General features: G+C 35.5%; 1 protein-coding gene across 1 annotated transcript in view; it reads left to right on the plus strand.

The window, feature by feature from the left end:
* HECTD2 (HECT domain E3 ubiquitin protein ligase 2) overlaps nucleotides 1-12,152 on the plus strand; it is a 34,673-nt gene extending 22,521 nt beyond the window's left edge. The window contains exons 14-21 of the mRNA XM_083844415.1: nucleotides 1,546-1,634; nucleotides 3,034-3,192; nucleotides 3,409-3,483; nucleotides 4,493-4,580; nucleotides 4,836-4,942; nucleotides 6,123-6,238; nucleotides 7,574-7,717; nucleotides 9,571-12,152. Of these exons, the coding sequence (XP_083700541.1) occupies nucleotides 1,546-1,634; nucleotides 3,034-3,192; nucleotides 3,409-3,483; nucleotides 4,493-4,580; nucleotides 4,836-4,942; nucleotides 6,123-6,238; nucleotides 7,574-7,717; nucleotides 9,571-9,691 (899 nt within the window). The 3' untranslated portion in view covers nucleotides 9,692-12,152. The remainder of the gene's footprint in view (nucleotides 1-1,545; nucleotides 1,635-3,033; nucleotides 3,193-3,408; nucleotides 3,484-4,492; nucleotides 4,581-4,835; nucleotides 4,943-6,122; nucleotides 6,239-7,573; nucleotides 7,718-9,570) is intronic.
* Nucleotides 12,153-19,899: the final 7,747 nt, after the last annotated feature.

A 19,899-nucleotide genomic window follows, 5' to 3' on the forward strand; every position in this document is an offset into this window, starting at 1 on the left:
GGTTTGTTAGTATCCTTATGTTAGTGAGCATGCTGAGTAGGAAGTATGGGGGGATTCAAGACTAGCAGTTGCTTTTCTTGAAGTTTTTCCCCTGGTATATCTGCTGTGTTGCAGTGTTTCCAGCTCTACCCAGACTCAGTTGCCTGCCCCATGTGTGTTACAATGCCTTCTTTGTCTCAGTGTGGGTAATTAGTAAATGGGGTTTGAGACCTATTTTGCTCCAGTGTCACTGCCATCTTTCAGTCAGTGAACATTGCTCTTCCTTAAATGCAAATATTCAACTGCTTCTGGTGAAGGCCCTGTCTAAACTTTTTGTGATGCGCTCCTCGTTGGACCAAATTTCAAAGAAGATAGGTCTTTTAGGAGAAAATCTTTGTAGCAAAAAATGGCACATCTAAAGGCAGAGTTCTATCTCTGTTTTCATAAAGACCAGATATCCCTGAGACATCAACTGTAGTTTTTGGTGTTTTTTTGTTTTGTTTTGTTTTTAATTCAAAGAAGTTTGATTTTCGTTTAAATCATTTATTCCCTAGCTTTATCTTCAAACCCAAACGAGATGAGCAATTACATACAAGACATCCTTAGAACTGTTCAGGGCTCTGGTTTGTATGCTGGCTGTGAAAACAATATTAAACTATCAGTGTATTCAATCCCAACAAATTGAAACCAGCCATTGCATTTTATTTAATGTAGTTATGCATTGATAAAGTGGATTTCACTGTCAGTGCACTCTCAATCTAGGGTGTAACTGTCTTGCTTCTCAGAGAAATGCATCTTGCCTAGGCATCTTAAAGCTGTTAAGTGGTTTTCATTGTGTAGGTTTTTACTTTCTTTTACTCTTTAAAATGGTATGTTTTGTATCTGAAGCAAATAGCAGTCAAATGACATTACAGTCATGATTTTAGTAGGATCTAGCTTGTTATTTAGACCAGCAGGTGGCTTTTTTAGGGTGTTTGTGGGTTTTTTAATCTTCTTTAAAATACCTTTTGGACAGATAAATATGAAACATACTCCACACTGCTAGTGTGTATAAGCTACACCTTTTACAGCTCTCTATTCTAAGATGGTAAAGTTTGTGGTATTTGTACCGTGGGATTCATGCCAACGTTTTTAAAGATTGTCATCTGCTATTGATATAGAAAGGTAGGAAGAAATGGGCTTACATTGCAGCAATAAAATAGTTGATCAGTCAGGTATGTTTCTGGCTGTACAGGTTATGAAGTACTGTGACGAAGCAGAATGCATAGAAACCACGTAGAATATCCACGAGTGGAGGTGCTTATTTAAGAATGCAGTATGCGGCCAGGGCTGATGGACTTAGTCCTGCTTCAGGGCTGGAGCTGCTCTTGGTGGCCTTTGCCCAAGGACCTGTAGGGCCCTGCTGCGTAGGGCCCTACTGCAGAAGGGAAGACACAGAACTGAGAACCAGCCTGGAGATCTGCACTTTTAGAAGCACTTAATGACGCATGTGTAAGAAAAAAATGGTTTTGTGTGACCTTTTATTAAAGATAAGGCTTGGTAAAGTGCAACTTACCTCTTCTACAGGCATGTTCACGTACCACAAGGACTCACGCTGCCATTGGTTCAGCAGCTTTAAGTGTGATAACTATTCTGAATTCCGACTGGTTGGAGCTGTATCCTTTTATGTCCTCATGACAGTGCTAAACAAGCAGCGATTTAATTACAGGGACAAAATAAGGCAGGAAGATCTAATCAGAACTCATCCTGATGTATGTACAAGTGTGTTGAATTTTAAATGTATAAAGAAAAAGCCATTCAAGGAAGCAGCCTAAAAAAAGGGAAGAAAATGATTGGTATAGATACGTGGTACATTTTACAGCTAGAAAATAGTACAATTAAGATTGCACATGCAACTTTTTTTGTGTGTAAATTGTAATTTTTATGTACTTCACTTCTGGGTTCCATTCAGTAAACATAAATGAGCCTGGGTGAGTTAATATTTTAAGTTCCTATTGAGCAGTATGTGGCTTCTTTTTAGCCTAATGGTTTCCACATGGACATAAGATTTTTTCCTAGGTTTTCTGATGTGCTAATTTATGAAGTCCTCAGACACGCAGTTAATGATAATACATGCTTATAAATCCACTAAGATGCGGTGATGATGCCCCCATTTTACTAGTGGGAAGCTGAATCATGAACTGGATTCTTCTAATTTTTGGTATTAATTTCAAATTTGTACTATGAAGTGTTAGTTCGGGTAACTGTCATTGTGGCTGTTTATGCCTTCTTTAAACAACTTAAGGACACAGAAGGCATTTTCTCAGTTAGTCCTTAATAGCTGTATGTGACAGTTTGCTGAGGATAAAGTCCCTGCTATGAAATGAACAAATGATGAGGTGCAGTGCATAAAATTTAAGCTATTCAGTATTACTTAATATGAGTATGGTAGGCTGTAATAGCAAGTCTGGTAGTAACAAGCACAAGCCAAAGAGGAGGAATCTGTTTCTTGTATTTACATATGTCTTTTTAAGCTAGAATGATAGCCTGCTCTATTCCATCCCCATCTACTTTGTCTGGACTCTAGAATTACTGCGTATCACCAGGTGTACCTGAGTGTGCTAGCAGATAAGCTGTAGTGCCAGTGCAGGTTAGTCATTATGCTTTTAGATGTATTTCAAAGAAAAATTTCTATATTGAGTGTTCTTTGGAATTTTGGGATTAAAAATAAACAGTTTTCTTTTTTAAAAAACAACAATAACAAAAAACTTTTTTTCATAACAATACATTGGAACAATTTATTCAGGAGATGCTGATATAGAATATGATGGAGATTTTCAAGTGTTCTGGCAGCATGTCTCATTTGACCATTTGAACTATTACTTAATTGTAACACAAAATTGTGTTTAAAATAATGTCAGTCCAAAAAATAAATAAATTACTTCAGTTTCTTTAGTATGTTAGAATATGCTAGAGTATGCTCAGTTAAAATTTTAAATATTTTTTCCAAGTTACCTAAAATGTTAACTGTAATGAAGATGTGTGGTTTTTGCCTTTAACGTCTGACCCATATAGCTTATGGGACTTGCTGTCTATAATAGCATCACCTTGGATATTCGTTTCCCACCTTGTTGTTACAAGAAATTGTTGAGTCCTCCTATTGTTCCATGTGATCATAACACACTTGTAGGCATCTGTGATGTTACGTTGGATGACTTGTTTCAGATTATGCCTGTAAGTATTGTTTTTTAGATGCTAAATTACTGACTTAGAACCTGTTCTATTTATATTTAATGCTTGGAAAGCATTATTATCTATTTATATTTATTATCTATTAATTATCTATTGATTATCTATTTATATTTAATGCTTTGAAACAGTCTTTAACGCTTACAGACTGTTTCAAAACAGCTGTTTATTATCACTAAAGGGTTTGTATTCATGTTGTAGGAATTGGCCCATGGACTGAACGAACTTCTGTCCTATGAAGGCAATGTTGAAGAGGATTTTTACTCAACCTTTCAGGTCATTAAATACTCAACGACAAGTGATTCTCAAACTAGTTCAGTAATTTTACCAATGTTTCTGCAATGGAGCGGTTGACAAGTGTATGGTTGCTTATTGTTTGGTGTACAACTGCGTGAGCATTAAAGCTTGCTTCAAGAACCAGTCTAGTGCTTGGTGCACAGAGTCTGGATCCATTATGGGGCTTTAAACAATTCAATGACAGCATAAGTGGATCTGAGCATTGACTGCTGGGGTCCCATGTCTAGCTGCTGGTAGAATTCCAGCTCTTTGCTTGCTCTGACACTAATGCATTGCAGTCAGTGACCTACCTGATTGTGGAATTCATCTGTCTGCAAGACAATTCTTTTTCTGTCTAACCCAGTTGCTTGACAAAGCTTACTCCTGTTATTTTACATATTTTGCCTAGGAAATCTCACTTCCACCATACTTGCCCGTTCAAGTTATGATGGTTTTGCCAGACCTGTATGTGTAACAATAAAGAAATGATTGTATTTCTATATAATCAAGAAAGTCTTTTTCATTTATTCATTGTTTTAGGACACATGTTATTTAGTAAAATTTTGTGCTGGTTTATGGACTTGTATTGACCTTTTTTGCTTCAGCTTTCAATTGCATTATTATAATACTATAAGAGATTTTTTGTAAAGCAGCTATTTTTGAGTTGCTAGGTGAGTTACAGTGGAAGAAATGCCTTCTTAATTATGTTTGATACTACTAAATTGTTCTTAGGCATGTTCTCCTTCCACTTTGAGGCTCCACAGTCTGCAGTTTGACATGCTACTGTTTAATAGGGACAATTTTTCTACTTTGAATACCAATTTCTTAAGCAATTTATTGAAAACTGTATTAGTTAACTAAAACCAAACAAGTAAAACAAAACCCCTCAGGATTACAGCATGTGCTGAAGAGAGACAGGAGATGCATGGAGTAATAAATGCAAGCTTTGTACTCTGCGAGTATCTGAATGTATTTTCCAGAACTGAGCTTGACTTTTCTCTTTCTACAGGTTTTTCAGGAAGAATTTGGTGTTATAAAATCTTATAACCTAAAGCCAAATGGAGATAAGATTCCAGTCACAAATCAGAATAGGAAAGGTATTTCAATACGTATTAACAACACACATTTGGCAGATTTAAATTTATCATTGTTTTTACTTTTTGTAAACCTAGGTTTTATTTAACAAAATATGAGAAATAAATTCCTGTGGTCTTTCCTGTTAAGTCTACCAATTTAGTAGTATGTAAATTAAAATGCATTCACTTTTATTAATTCACTACAATTTTACAGGGCACAACAAAATGTTATTTAAAAACGTTGCAATGTAACAAAAGAAAATGTTTCTTTTTTAGAGTATGTGCAGCTTTATGTCGATTTTCTTCTCAACAAATCAATCTACAAACAATTTGCAGCTTTCTATTATGGATTTCATAGTGTCTGTGCTTCATATGCATTACTGGTAAGAACAAAATATCACTTCTGTTTCAAATAGGTGGCAATGACTGATCTAAATTATGTAAGTTATTCTTGGTATCTGCACTGGATGGTTTTAGCATTCATAAAGAATCTTGATTAATCAATATATTTGAACAGGAGAAATTAAGTAGGCAATCAACTCTCATCTTTTTTTAACAGAACACTATGGATAAATAAAGCTCCACAAGTTTTTATCAGCATGTATTCACAGACAAATCATAGGCTTTTGGATGAGTGTTAATGGAGATGCTCTGCATTTCTTACAGTTATGAGCAGTAGCACAAATATGTCTGTGTGCTCTGGAGTGACTACTGTGAAAACCATGTTACTTTTTTGCAGAAAGAACTTTCAGTGAGATTGAGGTTAAACATTCTTGTGTATTTGGTCCTATTTGGCTTTTGGAATGGCTTTTGTATTTTACACCATTCCTTGTGCAGTAAGAGAAAGAAGAGGTAATTACAATTTTCATGAGAATTTCTGTGTTCCTGTGAAATTAGCCAAGTATGACAGGCTTGCAGCAAAGTGAAATGTGACTAACTGCAGTAGATTTTCATTCTCCTTCCTGAAACTTCCCTGAAGTGCCATGAAGTACATTCATGCTTGCAAAAGATGATGTAGTAAACGAGTAAGAAGTAGGTTCTACTGTTGTATGTTTAGTGGTTGTGAAACATGATTTACGGTTAAATGTACTTGCTTGGCACAACACTATGCACACCTAAAAGTAAATGCTGTCAGTCATTACTATTTAGCAACCTATATCGGGACATTCAATGAAAATAAAATGGAGGTTGTAAAAAAAGAAGAGAGATCAAGACACTCTCTCTGAATTCCATATGTAAAACCTTAATTTTTTTCATGACATATTTGTAATCTAATCAGAAGACAAGCCAGTCATTGAAATAAATATAAGAATGAAAAGGAATTGAGAAACAAAAGCAATGCATTAAAATGTAATGTTATCCAATAATTTGCTTTTTACTCTATACAGTAATAAAAGATTCCTCTAAGTTCTAAGGAATTCATTTTTCTAGAAAAACAATATGTATCAGGTTAATTTAAATTTATATTCAATAATATCCTGTTAATATTTCAGTAATGCAAAAAAAGATATCTATTTCTCAACTTCAATGAATATTAAATATTTTATACTTAATTTCTGGCAGCTACTTCGTCCGGAAGAAGTTGAAATTCTTGTATGTGGTAGTCCTGAATTGGATATGTCTGCTTTACAGCGAAGTACTCAATACGAGGGCTACCAGAAAACTGATCTCACTATACGGTAGGCTTGATTTAATGCTTTTTTTTCCTCATTCAAATTACGGACTTAAAAAGCAGCATTGCATGGTAGACTGTTGGGAATAATCTATTCAAGTGTATTCTGAAAATGGATCATAAATAATAGAAACGTTAGAAAATTTACTTCCAAATGAGACAAAGATGCTATTAAATTAGTGTCTTTAGACACAATAAAACAAATATACTATATAAATAAGAAGAATTCTGGTTGATAGTCGGCTGAATGTGAGCCAGCAGTGTGCTCAGGTGGCCAAGAAGGCCAGCAGCATCCTGGCTTGCATAAGAAGCAGTGTGGCCAGCAGGTCTAAGGTGGTGATTGTCCCCCTGTACTCGGCTCTAGTGAGGCCGCACCTCGAGTACTGTGTTCAGTTTTGGGCCCCTCACTACAAGGACATGGAGGTGCTCGAGAGAGTCCAGAGAAGGGCAACGAAGCTGGTGAGGGGTCTGGAGAACAAGTCTTACAAGGAGCGGCTGAGGGAGCTGGGGTTGTTTAGCCTGGAGAAGAGGAGGCTCAGGGGAGACCTCATTGCTCTCTACAGTTACCTTAAAGGAGGCTGTAGCGAGGTGGGGGTTGGTCTATTCTCCCATGTGCCTGGTGACAGGACGAGGGGGAATGGGCTAAAGTTGCACCAGGGGAGGTTTAGGTTGGATGTTAGGAAGAACTTCTTTACTGAAAGGGTTGTTAGGCACTGGAATGGACTGCCCAGGGAGGTGGTTGAGTCACCATCCGTGGAGGTCTTTAAAAGACGTTTAGATGTAGCCCTTAGTGATATGGTTTAGTGGAGGACTTGTTAGTGTTAGGGCAGAGGTTGGACTAGATGATGTTGGAGGTCTCTTCCAACCTAGACGATTCTGTGTGATTCTGTGAATTAGATCCTTAATAACATAGTGTGTTGCTGGATACATTAAAAGTGATGGAAGTTGCAAATGGAGGTAGTTTCAAATCCTATACATTGAAATCCGAGTCTTTAATTTTATTATCCACTTTTCCAATATTTTTCCTCCAAATTCCAATTGATAATAAGGAGATGTATACTAATAAGTTAGACTGATTATTTTTTTAATAGAAAAGTGGGTTTGGGCATCATATGACAACACATAATTACAAAATTCATAAAATATTATTGTACTTGTAAAGTCCTTAGGAACTTATTTAACATTGCATATTAGGATAATATTGATGTCCTTTGTTTTACATCTATTCAGTTTCTGGTAAGTGTCAATTCATCATATACATGCAGTTGTGTTATATTCTAACGCTTTTTTGGCACGATATTGCATCTTAAACCATTTTCTTCTCCTTTGACCCTGAACATAGATACTTTTGGGATGTAGTACTTGGATTTTCTCTTGACCTTCAAAAGAAGCTGCTACATTTTGCTACAGGAAGTGATAGAGTACCTGTGGGAGGCATGGCTGATTTGAATTTCAAGATTTCAAAGAGTGAAACATCCACTAATTGGCAAGTATTTCTTTTTTTTAATTTTTGTTCTTAAATTATTTCCTGGGAGTCCTTATTGCTCTTGAATGTCTTTTTGAAGAAGAGCAAAGAGTATAAGGGAGAAACTGCATAACCTCCATTAATTTGTCTTCAAAATGTTATTAAACTCGTCTATTGATAACATAAATTTAGCTGATGATCATCTAATACAAAATCAATTCTTCAGTCAGTGTTTACATTTGAGTCCATTAATTTTTTATCTTTGAAGTTTCCTTACATGTTTTAATTCAAAGAAACTGTTTAATTGTTCCTAGCATGACAGCTGAGCTAATGAAAATAGAGGGTGAATCACCATGATTTTTTTCTGAATTTTTAAGTCTGTTTTGTCATTATGAATAGCAGCCCCTGCAGTTACCAAAAAACGCCTTGCATTCTTTCTTGATGGTCTAAATAAGAATTTTAATTTGCATTGCTGGAAAAGATGTAGCATTCCTTTAGGGTCTCTGGTGAGTAAGTGTATAGCTGATACAGAGGTTGCTCATATGAAATAGGACTGAAGCAACCTTGTAACTTTGTCATGAAAGTTAAATTTTTCATGCCAAGTTCTTATGCTTCTGGTAACCTTTTATTTTGTACTGAAGTGAACAGAAAAATTCCTCATGCTTTCCAGCCAGTATTTTCCTTTTCAGGAGTGGAGAGAGTCAGTTTAAACAATTTGGAAAATTGTATAGATAAACTTACTGGTCTGGAGCTCACTGCTAATCAGTAATCGTTGGCTTTACCTATGTTTTTCAAACTTTTAAGGTAGTCAAAATACTTTAAAGGAACTACATTTTTAGAGTCAAAATTTTGGGGGGGGATTCTGTGGAGAACTGAAAAAACGCATAGATGAAATCAGATTTAAAACAAGCAAACAAAAATTATCTCATTATTGTGGTATTTCTAATGCTTTAGTCAATTGGCCAATAACTGGTTTCAGTAATACATTAAAGGGACATGAGCAGAAATGAAGATAAATCAGTCAACATTGAATCTCTGACAAAGTTCATTCTCCTGCAAATTTTTCGTTCTTGCAACTGAGAACACGTTTTAAAATAATGTACATTTTAAAATTATATAGATCTGTGCTGCTGGTTGTTTGTTTCAGTCAGATGGCCTCTACAACGATGAGTATAAGCATGTTGATGTTGTATTGCTCACACAATAGGATCAAAGACACTAATAGCCATAAGAATTCTCAAATTAATATCCAGTTTCCCAAGTTGCCAAATTCTGAAGTGGGACTCCAGTCTGTTTAACAGATGTTTGCTTCGCTGATTAAAGTAGGGATAAAAACAGTTGTTTGTATCTCCAGATCTGGAGTGGGGTTTCACTCTCTTTCAAGAATATCTGCTAATGATCAAATGCCAAACTACTGACTAAATGAAAATGGAACTAGAGAGCTTACTAAAATCACAAACTTAAAATCTAACTTTTAAGTGACAAGAGTTCAGGAATTTTTCAGTGCATTGGGTTAATTCCAAGTTTCAGGTGGAGCTTCAGGTCAACTGGCTGAATAACTGTTTTCATCAGGATAATCTTTCCTAGTGCTGAGCATGGTTTCCAGCGTTTCAATCAGGCAATCCTATGAGAGACCTGAAATATATATGTATTCAATCTCAGCTTTCAGAAGACATTTGCAACTTGCAAAGGGGTGAGAGTTGCAAGCAAACAAATTTTAACCTGAGTACCTGAGGTGCATGTGACCAATAGTGTTGTTACTTATAATATTTCTTGTACACGGTTTCTTACGTAACTGGAAATAAGTAGGCAGATAGCAGCACCCTGCTTCTGTTTTGTTACTTAATAAGAGGATGGTTTTGTTTTTGTTTTAGGTTACCAGTGGCCCATACTTGCTTCAACCAACTTTGTCTCCCTCCTTACAAGAACAAGAAAGAATTGAAGCAAAAGTTGATCATTGGAATCTCAAATGCAGAGGGGTTTGGTCTAGAATAAAATAAAATACTTATGAACAGCATTTTTATGTAGCACTCACTCTCCTCTAATTGTGCCTTTAAGCTTTTTGTTATGTCTCTTGATACTGTGCAAGTCTTACTCAACTTATGTATTTTTTAAATATGAAGTGTATGTTTTTTCCTTAATGGCAATACATTTACTGCTTGCTTTGTCACAGAAAGTAGTTTTCTTCATACAAAAAGCTTGTCTATTTGATAAAAGAAACATGATGAAGGCAATTTCAAAGTTATAGTTTGTTTCCGTTTTTCCTTAATAGCACTTTATCATTAATTGTAATTACTTTACATCACATATATTCCACTGGGAAATAATATACAGAATATTTCTTTATTAGCTAGTCCCAGTGGTGGAATGTTTTCAATTAACGTGAATAGTAGAAAAGAATGTAACTTACAGCATGTAGCCATATTTTCACAAAGGCAAACAGGAATTTTAGTCTTTATAAAATGTATGCAGTTTTAATATTCTGGTTTTCCTTCTCAGCTAAACAGGCTGTCTAAGAAGCATGTAAATAACTGCCTGTGAACAAATAGGGTTTTGATAGTGCCATTTACTGCTAAAAATTTATTTTTTATGAATAAGAGGTTTTAGGTGTTCTATATTCAGCTTTTACAGATCAACAGGATTGACTGTACAAAGAATGTTTTAAAAAGTACTTTCTTCAGCTTGAGGGAATTCAAGGCCAAACTACAGATATTAAGTAACTTGGAGGTTCATTCTCTGGAACTGACAGCAACTAACCAGATTTAGTATAGTGTCATGGTAAACAAAACTAGATATTTAAAGTAAATTCCGCAAATGTTGAAATATTTCAGGAAAAAAATTAAATCTCCACCAAATGAAAAACTAATATATAGTTGTTGTGCTGTCATTTTTCGTCAACTTTGTTAAAAGTCTTAAATAAGCTATGACGAGTGAATACAATAACATTTCAGAAGAATGTTGAAGCTTTCATTCGCTTGAGGGTCAGCATTTAAAGACAATGTTTTGTGCTTTTTACTGCACAAACAACATGAAAACAGTTCTTGATATGTGTATTCTGAATTAGTAAATTAGGAGGTGGGGAAAAAACTAGTTCTAAATTGCAGGTGTAATTATAAGTCTGGGTTTTATTCATTAAATGGAAAGAATTTATCAGCATGCAGTATAGTATTTTTTTAATATGAATAGCTACTGTATGTTCTATAGATTTTTCTTTCATTTGAATGAGGCCCAGATCTTTCAAAATATTTAGGCATCCAATTTGCCAGCTTTCCCAGTTGACTTCTGCTGGGAGTTGAATGCTTAAATAGCTTGTAGTGTCTGTACTCAATTACTTACTTGCAATAAGAGTAAAATTATATTCTTGTTTTCCCTTCTTATATAATTTACATACAACCAACATACTTTCACACAGTTGACAAATTAATTTTCCTAATTTGTAGTTTCAAAGCTGTTGTGGATTTTCTTCAATATCTAAGTGCAAATTTTATTTTACTGTTTCCTAGAGAGAAGGTACTGGTGATTTTACTATTTTATTAACAGACAGATAAATAGTAGGGTATTTCTAAATATTTGTCATTCTATTCATAGTGCTTTCCTTGAAATTAATATTAAAATTTCCATTGACTTCAGCTTCTAATGAAACTAGGTTAGCATGGAGAGTGTTAAAAGCAGCACTTCAAACTTGTGTGTTGTACATTATTTCTTTCATATTAAGCTTTAAAATAAATTTGAATTTACAGGATTTCCAATGTTAAGAAATAAAACTTTCACCACTACACTGAATGAACTAGACAAATTTAAAATTGCTTGAAGCTAACACTTGAATGTGGATGTAGGTAACAAATTTGGAAACAAACACATCCCTTTCTTCTCTCTGTAGAACTGGATTAGTAGAATGTCAGTTTATGAATAAATAACTATACAGTTTATCTGAAAACATGGCAAATTAGCCAAAATATTTTTTTATGGCTTAAGCCCACTTTTAATAATTATCTATTATTGTTAAAATAAAAGCTTTATCTTCTTATTTTCACTGAATTGCACTTTGTGTTGTGTTTAGTTTTATTTATTAATGCTTTTTTTGATTTTACTGTGTAATATTACCTCAGAATTCTAAAAAAACAAAACACAAACTATTGTATTTGCATCAGTTTTTAAATAAGATAGTCAATGACATTTTATATATTTCCTGATGTTGATAAATTAAATAGTAAATTTTGTATTTGTTAAATGAAAGCATTGCACTGTATTTATGAAACAAACCTGATCATTTTAAAAATTTACTTCAGCGATGGTTTTTGTTCTTTTGTCTTGCCCTGTAATCCAGCAAATCTTTTTTTATCTCCATCATTGTTTTGTAATGTACAAAAGAAATCTGGTTTGTATAAATTTGTTCATTTCTAAGTATCTATTTTTATGTATTAAAATTGTGCAGTCGTTAAATCAAGTATTTCAATTACTGGTCTTATTTGATTTCAGATTTCCAAGATTGATCATAATGGCTTTGAAAACATGATCTATATCTCTTCTTTTGTCTTATTTTTCTTTTGAAAACTTTTCCTTACTATTACAGTTTGGTTAAAACATTGTATGGCTCACTGAAAAGGAAACTTAAGTTTTTAATACCAGGTGTACACCCAGAAGTATATTCTTTATATATAGTCAAAATTACAAGTCTTCTGGTGCATACCATGGTGTAACAATGTTGTATAATAGTGGATCCTGAACTGTTTTATATCTTTTTTTTATTTCCCTCAGTTGTAAGATTGTTCTGAGGTACAATGACAGACAGAGCCAAATTGTTGCATGATTTGTCTTTTACCAGCTAATTTTAGCATTTAAATCAAGAGGGACAGGGAACAAGAACATCATGCTTTCCCATGGCTACTGTTAGTCCTGATCACAGGACTAATATCTGACCAGATTTAAACTTCGTCGTCTTCGTACCGCTCGAGCTACCTACAGATGGCAGCAAAGATGAGGATCAAAACCACTTAATTAGAAGTCAGACTTTCCTCTTAATAGTACAGATTAGAAATATAAAAATCTTAAGAATAAAATTTTTAAAAATAAATATTAAGTAAAAAGTTGTAAATGTCTTTGTGGTTGCAGTTAGTGGTGGGACTGGCTAACTTGCTCCAAAAACAAATCCTATATTTCTTATTTTTCACAGATGTGATATTTAATATTCTTTCAGAATCCTTCCCTAAAAAAAAATCTGAGATCTCACAGCTTCCTTAATGCCAATTTGCATGCCATAAGTAGCAGACTGTAAGAGTATTTGTTTTTCCTATAAGAGCACCTAGATCTCTTCCAAGATAGTTTCTCTTTTATGTTTGGGTCAAGTAATTTTCCATTCCATTACAATTCTTTTTTTCAAAATCTGTGCTGTTATGTGTGTTGGTGAGGTTCCTTGGACTGCCACAGATGCTTCACTTGTATGTGTTAGAAATGTTCTAATTCATAGTTGTCTGGGTTTTGTTGTTAAATTCATGAGTAAAATTGGGCACCTGGAGATATGCACATTTCAAATGGCTAATTAAATTTTTGCTAAGGCCTTTAAACCCCCCATGGTGTTATGTAAAATATAACAAGGGAACAGGTATCATAAGGGTTATCGTATTTAGCTATTTCCTGGAGTAGGTGCGTTCCTAACTGTAGAATAGGTATTTGATGCAAAAGTAATTTGTTCTACAAATCTACATGTAGGAAAGAACTCTGAGGTCAAGGAAGAGGGAGAGATTGCATCTCTGAAGAGATGTTAGAGTAGTTGCTCATTAAATCTGGAAGGGTGGGAGAAGTTCATGTAAACTGAACAGTCCCTAACATAGGTTAGGTACTGGAATCTTCTATAATACTAACACAAAATAGTACCTGTAGGTGTTAGGTTATATGCCTTAATGGTTTTGTTGCATCTTTTAGGACCTAAGTTCTACCACAGCAATACTTCATTTACCATTTTTCTTGTTTGCATCATTATTTATGATTTGATATTTGTAGTGAGTGATGAACAAATTTTCTGATGCACTAGTTTCTTCCAGTGAAAGTTGTCCTAGATTATATAGATATAAGACTTTAGACAGGTTTAATTTAAGGGCTTCTTGCTCATATGGTGCTTTGACTCCAGAGCATGGTTTCTTACTAACCAGGAGAAGTGCACCTGTTCTCACCGAATCCTTTGTAGCTTTGCACTAGCATCTCTGACTGCTATCACACCATAATTAATAACAGTCCAGGCTCAGTTGGTATCCTTAGGTATTATTGGAAGAGAAGTATTTGTAACTGTGTGCAAGTTCTTCAAACCATCTTGTCAATTAACAAGCTTACCTAATGTTTGTTTAGAGTCTGCTCTAGTTAAGTAGTCCAGAATATTAATTCAGTAGTGGTACAATGGAGAGCAGGCACTGAAAGTGTTCTGTCTTCTGGACAATTAATGCAGCTGGATATAAAGTAGTCAAAGCACAGTCGTTATGAAGACAGTGTGGCTTAAACATGTGGGTATTGGTTTTAGTTGTCTTCTAGTGATTTTAGGTCACCTCACAGCTTATTTTCAAGGACTATGGTGGCAGCATGTAAACTGTTTGGAAGTTTAAATAGCTGGCCTTGATTATTAGCAGGAAGGATGGGTCGATAGGGTAGTCCCATATGCCAGTGTGAGCAGAGAACACAATATTGTCATTTCACTTACCTACTTAATAAGGGATCTTTTCCCAAGTCTTTCTGGATACCAAGGTGGGGGAGTATCCTGCTCAGGTTTTGAAATTAGCTTACAGGACATATTTGGTGATAATAAATGCACCATATTCATTTTCAAGCATTTCACTTCTTTAACAGGAAAAATTATTATGGAAGATGAATGTTACCTATGTATAATAGAGATTACTTTATTAATGCATGAGAAAGAAAGCACAGAATCTCAAATTCATCTCAGATTCTCACAAGAGGAAATAGAAATAGTTGGGACAACCCAGTTAGCTTTCCATTTTAAATAAGCAATTGCTATTTCTCCTCTTCCTAAATGATTTATATCAAGCCATCATAAAAATAAGAGTACATTCACCATTTTGTTTTATCACTTTTCAGTGTTCTGTTTAGCATATTAAATTTTTGGTCAGGTTAATTTTTGCAGCTCTGTGTTTTTCCTAGAAAAGTCATTTTACACCTCTTAAGACACATCATTTCTTTGTAGCCACCTACTGACTTTGAGGGAACTGTGGAGGACTTTATTGATTTCTCTAGTAAGAACAGAGAGAAAGGTAGCTGGCAAGAAAAAGAGTGTTATTTTGAAATACATAACAAAGTAAAAGCAAGAAGGGGAGGGAGGGTGTTGCGTGATTTCTTGCTTTTTTTTTAATTTTTTTTTATTCCCCAGTTTGTTTTCATGTACCAGTTGATGACTTCACTCCCCCATTGAATGGGGGATGGTAAAGGTAAAAGTACAAAATGGAAGCAAAAATTACTATTATGGTATTTTTCTAGGAAGTAAAAAGACTAAATGTAAAGACAAAGAGAGAAATGGGGTGGATTAGAGCAATGCAGAAACAAGAAAAAATCTTGGGAGCCAAAGAAAAATGCGGCCACTAGTGGAAGAGAAAACCAACCTTCTCATATAATAGCTCTGTAGAAATACTTCTTAGTCACAGAAATCTACTTTTATTCCCTTCTTAATTAATGAGATTTAATTTTTCTAATGATTTAACTGTTTGATTACTCCCTTAGAGAGTATTAAAAATTGAAATTATTTTAATTCAATTACCGTATCAAGTAAGAAATCTAAAATTTGAGTAAACCAGTATATTTCTATGTGCACAACTGTATCGTGCTTTACAGAATTGTCTGGTTACAGTGAAATCAATAATATGTTCTGCCTCACAGCTCTTTCAAAATTCTAATTTTTGTGATAATTTTTTACATTGAAAGAAAAGCTTTCCCAAACACCAAAAGCACTTGATATTCATGCAGACTGAGGCTTTTCAAGTAATAACGTTAATTTGTGTCTGTTGCTTATAAAGAACCTAATTGCATTTTGGTTTGGGTGGTGGTATTCTAGGGTTTAGAATTTATTCAACATCATATTTTTGTATATTGATTTAAAAGCATGAAGCTATTATCTGAGATTGCACATTCTGGAAGGTGAAAACTCTTTCCAGTAGTGCTACTGGAGATTACTGTAAGTCTGTGAAAATGATTCCAAGTTAATAATTACTTTGCTCTGTTAGTTGCCAGATAGGGGCTGCAATCCCCTGGGGTATTATGGCAAAGCTGTATTTGAATTTCTGAGGGGATGTTTGCTTTTGTTCTCTTGGTCATCTCATAACCCATGCTCACGAAGTTCATACTGGTATGGGTTCCACATGCCTACAGATTTTTAAAATGTATTTCTTACACTAAAATATCTAATACCCATTAATTCTTCCTTTCAAACAGTGAATTCATTTTCTTCAACAGTCTATTTTCTTGGCCAAGAACTCAGGCATAGGACTAAAATCTCAATGAAATGAGTTTAGAAGATAGTTTTATTTTCCTGTGCCTGCTTTTAAAACTAAACATCATCCTAACCAAAGCTCTTCAGGCTGTATCAACTCATCTATGCTGAGGGCTGTGTATTCAGTTCCTCATTCCCTGTTTTTTTTTTTTTGTGTAATCTGCTGTTGGCACTGGTATGTAACCAAATATGAGCGATGCAATAGGAGCAAGTTTTTATATTAAAATAATATTTTTGGATTTTTTTTAGCTTTATTTGATTTTTCCCTCCCTGTGTGCTAGCTGTATGTATGTGCTTATTTCATTTGTAACTGCAACAGACACACTTCGTACACTGCAGTTATGAATCTGACAGTGACATTGCTTGTGTCACATTTCATATCTTACTTCTTAAAAAGAAGAAATTAATGTGATTTTTCACTTCCTCATCATTGGGGCACCAATTGATGAACCATTTTTTTTATTTCTTACGGTGAAAAGGTACTCTCAGTTTCTTTTGCCCTTTTCTTAATTTATTTGTTGCTAACTTTATTAGCAGAGCTTATTAATTATATGACATAAGCACAGATGCTATGCTTAATCATGCATTCAGTTGAAATTTTCATACTTGTAGGTGTACCATGAGGAAGAAATTACTACCTTCATGCAGCATAACCAATCCCTGGCTAATTTCTTCTGTCATTACTTACAGCAACGATCTGTGTTCTTTTCGCAGTAATGCTGCCTTTGACTATCTTCGAGATCTACTGTCATTCATAATACAACAGAGATGTAATTGTAACAAGATAAAGATATAGAAGCTTTCATTTTGAACTTCCCTAGATTACAGAATATTCCCTTTAGGTTATTTGTGACATATTTAAATTTTATCTCTCTTTTTTTTTTTTTTTCTAGAGCTCAGGTTTAGCTTTATACTTTCTTAAGACACAGGGTAATTTAAGAGCCATTTTAGAACTTATACGTGAGTTATGTGACTAGCTCTCGTCAGCCCTTATCCTAGCTACATGCAATGTCAATCCTCTGTTTGCAGTACATCTTCGTAAATCAGAATGATTCTCATAGTAATGAAGAGCACGTAGCTAAAGCTGCCAGAAAAGGACAATGAGTTGTTGTGTGTCAGGGGTGCAGCTCAGTCTTGTAAATGTCTTTGCACCTTGTTTGTTTGTTTACAAAGAACAGTTCAGGGTAGTGGCAGGGTTAAGAATAGAAAGTCACTATTCTTCATCTCTCGTTTCTGAGACCTAAGAGAAAAAGTTATGTGGGATAACTCCACAAGTTCCGGATCAGTCATTAAGTCAAATAAAATCAAACTATAATTTGATCTCCCTTTTTCTTGTGATTAGTTTATTTGAGTTACCTTAGGGGTGTTTGCTTTTTTTTTCCTACTAATCTTGTTGTAGCCCATGTTTACCTATTTTCTGCTGGTGATTGGTTTCACATGCTTTTAGATTTTCAGGATTCAGGTATAAATGGAATGGTCAAGCCTTGTTTATGAGATGAGAAAGAAAGCTAGCCTTGTCTTGGGCCATATGAAAACCCACCCTACTGGACAACATTTAGAAGGCTAAAGAGTTAACAATATTTCTCAAGTCTGTCTAAATGGACCGATCTTTAACCAAGCCTGATTTCAGTGCTCTGGGAGACCGCTGTGTTTGCTCAGCCAGTGTCACAGCCTGTTGCTGTAACAGAGCCCCCGCTGAGGCTGCCGTGTGGGAGCTGGCCGTGTGCTTCGCTTGGCAGCACCATGCCAGTGGTGCAGAGAGCTGGCTGCAGCCCTTCACTTGAGATCTTTTCATGCTTCTCAGTTTTTCACTGTGGAATCATTAGCACTTGTTAATGTCAGCCACTCAGTGAAGGCTACACACCAGCTGAAGCACTCTGAATATGTTGCCTGTATTCTGTTTGATTTCCTGTCCTTGTTCAACTAAGTTTTGCTAGAAATTGGTAAGTGGAGGTGAGCAAAGAAGTTTAAAATGTAGGCTGTTACCAAATTGACAGGATTAGTAGGTCAAATGCAAGTCATTTCTTTTGAAGAAAGATATTTTTTCCCACCTATTATCTGCCTTTTTTAGGTTTTGCTTGTTCATGCTCTTTAGTGTGTTGACATGTAGCTGTCCTAAAAATGTCATAAATGCAAAGCCCTGATGTGCTAAATTTCTGCAATTAGCACTCTTTAATTAGGTGCATGTGGGTATCTCTGTGATGACCTCGCTCAATTTGCACCCTGGTGTCTTTTCAACTCAGGGATCAAAGGAGAAAAATGTGAAGCAGGAGATTCTTGAGTTTTGGACGAATCAGATACTACTGCCAAGTTGCTGATAACTTTTTAAGCTTCATAAATCAAGGCTGGTTTGGAAATGTGCAGTGTAGTTATCATGATCTCATTTGTCTTAATTATAGCAGATGATAAGAAAACAACATCTGTAGCAATTTCTTAGAGCTTTTTGTTAGTCAGTAATAAGTAGCAGAGATTTTTTCCCATAGTTTATCAAACCTAAAAGCAGTGGTATAAAAAGAATTGGAGAAGTATAGCTTAGATTACAGCTTCTTTACAGTTATTGAGTATTACTAGTGCAAAGCATCTAAATAAAGATGTCTTGTATTATCATATGCTGATATATGTTGGGTATTATATCTAGTACCCCTGAGTAACAGACTCTCCAGTTTCCCTCAGTTGCTTATCATAGAATCATAGAATCATAGAATATCCCAAGTTGGAAGGGACCCATAACAATCATCAAGTCCAACTCCTGGCACCACACAGGTCTACGCAAAAATTCAGACTGTGTGACTAAGTGCACAGTCCAAACACTTCTTAAACTCCAACAGGCGTGGTGCAGAGACTCCCTGGGGAGCCTGTTCCAGTGCACAACAACCCTCTCAGTGAAGAACCTTTTCCTGATATCCAGCCTGAACCTCCCCTGCCACAGCTTGACACCATTCCCGGGGGTCCTGTCACTGGTCACTAAAGAGAATAGATCGGCACTTGCCCCTCCACTCCCCCTCGTGAGGAAGCTGTAGGCCGTGATGAGGTCCCCCCTCAGCCTCCTCTTCTCCAGGCTGAACAGGCCCAGTGACCTCAGCCGCTCCTCGTATGTCTTCCCCTCCAGGCCCTTCACTATCTTCGTAGCCCTCCTCTGGACACTCTCCAACAGTTTCGCATCCTTTTTGTGCTGTGGTGCCCAGAACTGCACACAGTGCTTGAGGTGAGGCCGCACCAGCACATAGTAGAGTGGGACGATCACTTCCCTCGACTGACTAGCTTATAGGTGGCTTGCAAAGAAAGAACCACAGAAAACAGAAACACACCTTGGTCACTTGCATATAACGAAGAAAAGTTAATTTATTTTTGTGCATTGAAGATTTTTTTTGGGGGGTTGTGTTTTTTTGGTGGTTTTGTGTGTGGATGTGCTTTCTGTGTGTGTCTGTGCATTGATTTTTTGTTTGTTCTTTTTTTTTTGGTAGTGGTGCTGTTCCCAGACTGACCACAGGCAGAGCACGGGATTGCTTTGGCTGAAGGGATTTAAAAAACAAGAGGTAACTCCAGGGCAGTGTTCTAGTTTGTAACCAATCCGTACCTTTGGTATTAGATCTAGTCATGAGTGTAATGCCTATTTCACTAATGACTTAGTTTTATAGCATTTGTCCAAATTTGTTCAGCAAGATAAAGTATATCAGAAATTACATTTGATAAAGTAGCCATAAATTTTATCTCCATG

The sequence above is a fragment of the Anser anser genome (assembly GCF_964211835.1).
Source record: "Anser anser genome assembly, chromosome: 7".
In the NCBI taxonomy this organism is placed as follows: Eukaryota; Metazoa; Chordata; class Aves; order Anseriformes; family Anatidae; genus Anser; species Anser anser.